The sequence below is a fragment of the Pagrus major genome, chromosome 9, assembly GCF_040436345.1.
Source record: "Pagrus major chromosome 9, Pma_NU_1.0".
Taxonomy (NCBI): domain Eukaryota; kingdom Metazoa; phylum Chordata; class Actinopteri; order Spariformes; family Sparidae; genus Pagrus; species Pagrus major.
In genome coordinates this window covers 17,294,721-17,302,424 of record NC_133223.1, presented here as the reverse complement: position 1 = coordinate 17,302,424, position 7,704 = coordinate 17,294,721, and the positions used below count along the sequence as shown (strand labels likewise).

Here is a 7,704-nt window from a genome sequence, read left to right as displayed (position 1 = left end):
ACATTAAAAGAAGCTAAAACTGTACATCATGGTTTGACTCATCATTCATTGCTGTTAATGTAAGAACAAACATAAAACCAGTGACCCACACTGTTTGTTTTTTCAACCACTTACATATATCTCACTTGGGAAAAAAACAGCAATGGATTAGACACAATAGATTGTAAATTGAATGTCCCTGTCATCATGGACTGTGGTCTGCCCAAACAATCCAGAGGCTGAATGAGGATTTATTACCCTGTCAAGTCGTTTTCCTCTTCAGCCAGTAGATGGCACAAATTATGCTCTCTTTTTTTTTCATTACAGGAAGCCGGACAGCACAAAGGGACACGGTGTACTAATGTAACTCTACACTTTAAGCAGAAACAGTCCTTCACATTGATGGAGTTTCATGTGATCATGTGTATACACAGTAGCTGTCTGGTGCTGTAGTTGTAGTTTTGATGACTCTTATTCAGGATGGACGATGACGGACTGACAGCAGGACCGCTGTCACCGTCACGTGATCCACTCAGCTCCGCTCCAGGGAAAGTCTGCAAAATGGAGGTGAGGCACCCTCAAATACTGCAAATAAAATACGGCTATTTGTCAAATGTGGTGAAGCTGTGCTTGTTCCTCAAACCATGTGTAAAATGTAGTTGGAATGAGGGGTTTTGTATTGTAATATGTAGCTTCTCTGTGGCTGTAATGTTGCCATGACTGCAGCGCTGTTGGCCGCAGCGGACGGTGCAGCTAAAGCTAACGGTTGTCAAAATGACAACAAGCGTATTAGGTTGTGTTAGCGCTGGAGAGCTCTGTGCTTTGTTACTGTTTCAATTGACTGGTAAATAAATGGCATTTGCTTGATTGAGTCAGCCCACACTTGTCGTGACAGCACATAGAGTCAGTGACACTCTTGACAATAACGTAATGTTCAACCTACGGCATCCCTGAAGTAAGCTAAGGCTAGCTGTCAAAGCTAGCAGGCTAACTCAGGCTGTTTTAAGCCTAAATTGTGAGGGGCGGGCCTCCTTTTCTGCTGCCAAGACACTTTCTCTATCTTATCTATGCAATGGGATTATCTGACATCCTAATTATACAAGATAATGTAGTTTACTGTTGGCTACGTCTGTTGTCACAGCAGGGGTGACGTTGGGCCTAGTATATACCCTGACCTATCAATATAGTTCACACATATTTGTACAGTATATACAGTTTATTTATTTATTTTTTTGCTGCTGGGGTACGCCCACGTTATGTAACCATGCTGTATGGCTCCCAGTTAGTTTCCTCTAACTGCTGCAATATGTAGTATTTATTTCCATGTTTTGCTTTTTACATTACAGGACCAATCTAAAGAACCAGAGCAGCTCAGAAAGCTGTTTATTGGAGGTCTGAGCTTTGAAACCACGGAGGAGAGTTTACGGGCCCACTTCGAACAATGGGGTACTCTCACGGACTGCGTGGTACATATTTCCATCATGGTTTTTGGCAAGATTGCCTGAGATGATGATAAACTGTATTAATCTGTTAACATAACTACAAGCCAGTTAAAAAGCTCTCACTACCATTGTTTATCATTTTGTTGTTTCTAGGTGATGAGGGACCCCAACAGCAAGCGTTCAAGAGGGTTTGGCTTTGTAACGTACTCCTCTGTGAGGGAAGTCGATGAGGCTATGAAAGCAAGGCCTCATAAAGTAGACGGAAGAGTTGTCGAACCCAAGAGGGCCGTGTCCAGAGAGGTAAACAAATCCCACACCAGAAGGCAGATTCTGCAGCGGTGTCATTGTTTGGTGTGTGTGCTCATTGATACGCACTCTGTTTCAGGACTCTAATAAACCAGGTGCCCATCTGACAGTGAAGAAGATCTTTGTTGGTGGTATTAAGGAGGACACTGAGGAGTACCACATCCGCGAGCACTTTGAGAAGTATGGAAAGATTGAATGCATTGACATCATGGAGGAACGCTCCACTGGGAAGAAGCGAGGCTTCGCCTTTGTGTCGTTTGATGACCATGATACCGTAGACAAAATTGTTGGTATGTGGTTGCTGTGTCCTCCTACTTGTATGAGAGTTACCAAGGCATTTGGTAAACATTGAGCAATGGTGTGACTGAATTGTGTCTTTTCCTGTTTTCTTTGTAGCCCAGAAATACCACACAATCAACTTCCACAATTGTGAGGTCAGGAAAGCTCTCTCAAAACAGGAAATGAGTGCTATGTCCTCAAACAGAGGTAAGTACACGATCAAATGGAATAAAGATATACTTAGTGACCATCATTGTTTATGCTGTCTTCAGATCGCCTTACAACGCTGCTGTAAACGTCTCTAAAATTACACCTTTCTTCATATCAGGCAGGAGTGGAGGATCTGGAAACTTCATGGGGAGAGGTGGCAATTATGGAGGTGGAGGCAACTTCGGCCGAGGTGAGTTGTATTTGCAAACCAGTTGAAGGTGCCAGTGACCCTAACCATACTAATGCAGGTACACTTGATAGTGGTGTTCACGTGTCAGGGGGTTTCCAGGTTAATGTTTTGCATTCAAACTGGGGAATAAAAGTAAATTGGTTGTATCTCTTCTTCCTTATCTTTTTCTTTTAATGTTGGTTGGCAAACAAATATTTGGTGCATCGCCATGCTAATGTGGTAAAACAGGTTCCTCAGCTTGGGTTAGGGTTACTCTGCTCTGTTGCCTCTCTCCATGTGAGCACTTCATCACTTGTTTAAGCGCCACTAAACTCTTGATTAAGGAAATTGTTTGTGAGACAAACAGGGAATCAAACTGCATTGGTTGAGGTTCTTAAAACCTCTTAACAGAGGCTGACAGTGGTAACTCCAGTGTTTTTAATTGTATTAACATTCAGTTGTCAAATATATATCTTAGTGATGAGATGAGGCAGAGTAAAGGATACAAAAAGTCAGAGGTTATAGAAACAGGGCTTTTAACATTGCTTCAGTGCAGAAATACATTCTAATGCGCATGAAATGTTGACTGTCACAGGTCTGCATTCCCAAGAAGCTTTGTTGTCGCATCCAACCTGCTAGGCAAGAATTCACCTACTTTAGAGTGCTTTTTTTAATGCTGCCTCAGTGTGAACAATAAAAGATAAGATCATCCTTTGCTAGTCCCACAACGGGGAAATCTTCATTGGTACAGCAGCAAAGGGGATAACAAAATAGAGATAAGCAACAACAAAAATGTGTTAAAAGCAAGATATTATCAAGAGGAAAGTAAAACCGTAAGAACAATAAAAAACAATATTAAGTGGAATTGGTCTCATCTGTGACATGGCTGCAAGAATAAAAAAAATAATCACAGTTTTAATTTATAATATATTCTACTCTTGTTTTTTAGGCGGCTATGGTGGAGGACGAGGTGGTTATGGCGAGGATTTTGACAATGGTGAGCGGTTCTGAAATTTTACTTTTAATGAAGTCACATGGACTACTCATGTGGACGTGTTTTGGGTTAATATCTTTGCTCATAAACATAACAACTGTCTCATGTCTTTAGACAGTGATTCACAACTGTCTGTTACAGGTCCAGGAGGAAATTATGGTGGAGGACCAGGTTATGGAGGAGGCCGAGGGGGCTACGGAGGTGGTGGTCCAGGGTATGGCAACCAGGGTGGTGGATTTGGTGGCAACTGCGATGGAGGTTACGGAGGCAATGATGGAGGTATAAGTTGTATTGACTCCAGTATTTTGACTGTTAAACTAAAGTGTACAAGACACCTGAAATGAAGTCTTAACTTAAGACTGACACTTACATCTTTAGGATACGGAGGAGGTGGAAATTACAACGACTTTGGAAATTATGGCGGACAGCAGTCTAACTACGGGCCCATGAAGGGTAACAACTTTGGTGGCAGAAATTCGGGTGGACCCTATGGTGGTGAGTTTTACCCCCCAAATACACTTCATATCCAGTGACATAACATCAGAATTCTCCTGAATATATTGTGTGGTCAACAATCCTTAACCGCAGGTGGCTACGGCTCTGGCGGCGGCGGCGGAGGTGGCTATGGATCACGGCGATATTAATTATTTCGTGTTTTGGTAAGTTGCAATCAGTTTCGCACCACCCTCGTAGCACAGTACAGAGTGAGCCCATGAAAGTGCAGAATAACTATTTGTTCTATCCTGTATCCATTCAACAGGCTTCAGTTCTTAGCAGGAGAGGCGAGGAGGTGAGCAAAGGAATTGTCAGGAAAGCTGCAGGTTACTTTGAGGCAGTCATCTGAAAGCATTAGAGGAAGACACAAGTCAGACTTAACTGCAGCTCTAAATGGGAGAAGTTTATGGAAGAAGGACTGTATAAACAAGACATGAGTGCAGATGATCCCCTTCCCTAACTGTGATAGATGTTTCCCTAAGCAATTTTTTCCTTTTGTGCGTTTGAAGTGTGTGTATTGTGCCTATGGTATCAGGGTTAAAAAGTAAATTGTTTTTTATCTGAAGTCAGTTCTTAATATCTTTATTTTCCTTTTTTTATATTGGTTAGTTTTATGCTGGTCAATTATTGTTGTCAAATAGCATCGCTACATCAAGCCCTCAGAAAAAAATAGAATTACACATTTTTTCTTTCTGAAGTTATTATGATTGCTCAAGTGTCAAGTGTATTTTGATTTTGTATGTGAAGCACAGTATGTAAATCCTTCTTAGTACCAGTGTCAACAAATATGAGCAAGTCTGGAATTAGAACTAAGGGAATCCCTCACTCTTCTTGTTCCCAGAAAACCAGATTCTAGATTGTTCGAATATTTTGATTAGTAGAAAAAGACCGAATAAAATTGTGTAGTAAAGTAACATGAAGTTCAGTGCGTTATTGGCTCAGAAAAAAAGATTTAATGAGTTGTTGATTTGTCTACTGTCTGCTCTGTGTGACTGTGTAGTTTAGCAAATCCGCCTGTCCAGAACTGTCATCTCCTTTTGGAGTATTATTTAAGATATCTATGAGTGAAAATAGTGTATATATAATGCATTTGCTTGTACCGGAGTCAATGACAAGGGAGTTTTGGGTAGTCCTAGGTCAAGGGCCCATGCACCACCTATGCCAGTGTTGAGCGAGTAGGATTATAACAGCCACAAGCACCTGCAGTTGGGCCCTCAGCGTCGCTAGTGTGGAAGATTGCAGATGACTGTCAGACAGGACGTCTTCAGCCCCAGCACAGTGGACCAGTCAGCATTTTGAGAGAGAAGGGAGAAGGCAGCATCGAGCACAACGCCCATGGAGGAAGCTTGCAGTGTCGTTCCTGGTAGTGAGCATCTATCTCTCTTTCAAGGCTAGCTAAACCCTCCAGCAGCTGGTGCTAGCGAAGAAAGACTAGTTCCTGGACACATTGAAGATCCTGTTTGAGTCAGAGATACTGCAGTTTCTAGATTTCAGACATTAACAAGAAAAGGGAGTGAGTATTTCACAAAAGCTGACTTTAAAGAAGATGGAGCAGGTAAGAGTAACCACTTTGCTTGATTTGCAGATGTGGAAAGAGGAATTCTCTTCTTGCTGAAAATCTGTAAAGACCTGATAACATGGAAGGTTCTGGATGGGTAAGACTTTTTCAAAATATTATCAAAGGTTGCTCATGTTGTAATCTAGCAGTGCACATGGTAATTATACAAAGGTGCAAGGGTTCTTCTAAGGTAAAGAAGCAGTATATCATCCAGTGTCACTCCACTTTGACCAGACTAAGCCTGTGACCTTCAGCACACTGCTTCTATTGCAAAATATGTTGTCTCCATGTTTTATTACCTTTATTATCAGTCAGATAGTTCCGATAAAGTTTATAGTGATAAAACACTAAACAAACATTAAATTATCAGGTTTCCTTAAATGTTTTTTACACTCAGTGGCCACTTTACTAGGTATACATGTACTCTATTACACTACAAAACAACACAACAGCTCTGCCGTAAATTCTACCTTTACAAACTTTATAATGTTTCGTTTTTGATAAGATTTTTAGAGATGTCTGCATTCAATCATGTTTTATTACTGAGGTTATAGTTAAAAATCCCATATTTAGCTATTTTTCAAGTTTGTCCTTTGATTCTTACTAAACCAATTTAATGTCCAAAAAACACATTTCTCATTATGTCCATTGCTGCAGTACCTCTATTCACCCTCTGTCTGAACGCTCCTGTCTCTTTAAGGGCCTCCCTCCTGAAAAGTCAAGTCTGCTCTGATTGGTCAGCTCTCACAGGCCCGAGCAGACACCGCCCACCGTGTTCCCGCATCAGCTCTGCCGGTGTTTTTGCAACCACGGCTCTGCTGACTGAGGGTGGTGACTGTATCGTTGTGACATCACAACGTTATGGAAGTCCTGGCGGCTCGATTGAAGGCACAGTTTCAGAATCTGGCCTGTGTGCGTTTCCCTGTGGATTGAGGGATTGGATACTTTCACAGAATTTATATGGCACCTAAACCTGCTCTATATTTTTAAAAAAAGATATACATGGAAATCTGACTTTCTATAAGTGAGACCTTCAAAGGGTGATGGTGTGCCGGAGTACATTGTATTGAGAGACGTCTCAAGTTTTTGGTCCTCCCTATTTAAGTCATGAAAGCATACTTAAAGGGTAACTCCTGTAATTTTACACATTAAAGTGTGTTTAGAGGTCTTTGAGAGTGCTACTGCATTTGTGAAGAAAGTAGAATAAAGCGTTTTGTGATGTCACTCAGTGGCTAAGTTGCATTGTGGGTAATGTAGGTTTTGAAAAGCAGTCCACCGGTGTAGCATTAGACTCCTATAACAATGTTTTATTCATGATGGACAGTTTAAAAACAAATGATCGAAGTCGATACAACAGAACCAGAGATATCACCTTTCTTATCCCATGCATTTTTCTTCCTGTTTTTTTAAACCTGGCACCTACATTAGCCACAATAAAACTTGGCCACTGAGTCACATCACTGGAGGTAATTTATCAGATTACATGCAGCTTCCTCTGGAAAGACTTTGAGAACTGCTTTCTCTAAAACAACACGTGCAATCACTATTGAGGGGGACAATGTTACTTGTTATGAATGTAAAGATCACAACATATGCACTATAATGTTTTTATTTTATTAGGGACATGTCATATTCACAAAGCTAAATGCTTTAATTCAACCCCATCCTTAGTTGTTTTTAATTGAAACTGATTGTTACTTTGAGTCTCTTAAACTTGTAAGGAACAGGAAATAAGATCTGTCACCATTGTCTAAAGAAGTCCGTCACTCGTTTATTATTTATTTTCTTATTCTGCCATTGCCTGTAGTTCCCTTTTTATTTTCTGTTTTTGTTTATTGAACTGGTATGATTGATTGTCTGTAGATTTATATACTAAATAAAGTTGTTTGGGTTTTTTTAATGCAGCTTCCTCTTCAGCCACAAAAGCCTTTACACTATTTTTTTTCACATATGCAGTAGTACTCCCCAAGACCTGTAAACACACTTGAATGTGTAAAATTGGTGTAGATGCCCTTTAATGGCAGAACAGTTGTTATGGATTACACTAGACTCCATGGGTGTACCAAATAAAGTGGCCACTGAGTGTATATTACGTCATGCAGTGTTAAAATGTGTGGGAATTACTGTCCTCAGCTGTCCTCATCACCATTAAGAACAATGTAAACATAATGAGGAACTCTTAAGTAATTATAACCACTGTTAAGGCAGCTAATAGTACTATAGTGTATAATTATATTTAATTTATTAAAGGGGCAAGAGATCAGAACTTTGA

At 40.5% G+C, this 7,704-nt stretch overlaps 1 protein-coding gene across 3 annotated transcripts; it reads left to right on the top strand.

The window, feature by feature from the left end:
- Positions 1-299: 299 nt before the first annotated feature.
- On the top strand, positions 300-7,329 carry hnrnpa3 (heterogeneous nuclear ribonucleoprotein A3). Of its 3 annotated transcripts, XR_012179622.1 has the most exons (12): positions 369-546; positions 1,326-1,445; positions 1,575-1,721; positions 1,807-2,017; positions 2,124-2,213; positions 2,335-2,406; positions 3,335-3,382; positions 3,494-3,658; positions 3,758-3,874; positions 3,968-4,038; positions 5,460-5,529; positions 6,133-7,329. XR_012179622.1 is itself a non-coding variant. In XM_073473438.1 (11 exons), exons 1-10 carry the CDS (start codon positions 460-462, stop codon positions 4,021-4,023), a joined length of 1,113 nt encoding a protein of 370 aa, XP_073329539.1. In that variant the 5' UTR covers positions 300-459; the 3' UTR covers positions 4,024-4,038; positions 4,140-4,788. The 3 variants fall into 3 exon arrangements, 2 of the variants coding, with proteins under 2 accessions (XP_073329539.1, XP_073329540.1); XM_073473438.1 differs by lacking the exons at positions 5,460-5,529; positions 6,133-7,329 and adding an exon at positions 4,140-4,788 and having other exon boundaries at positions 300-546; XM_073473439.1 differs by lacking the exons at positions 5,460-5,529; positions 6,133-7,329 and adding an exon at positions 4,140-4,788 and having other exon boundaries at positions 371-546; positions 3,521-3,658.
- The last annotated feature ends 375 nt before the right edge of the window (positions 7,330-7,704 follow it).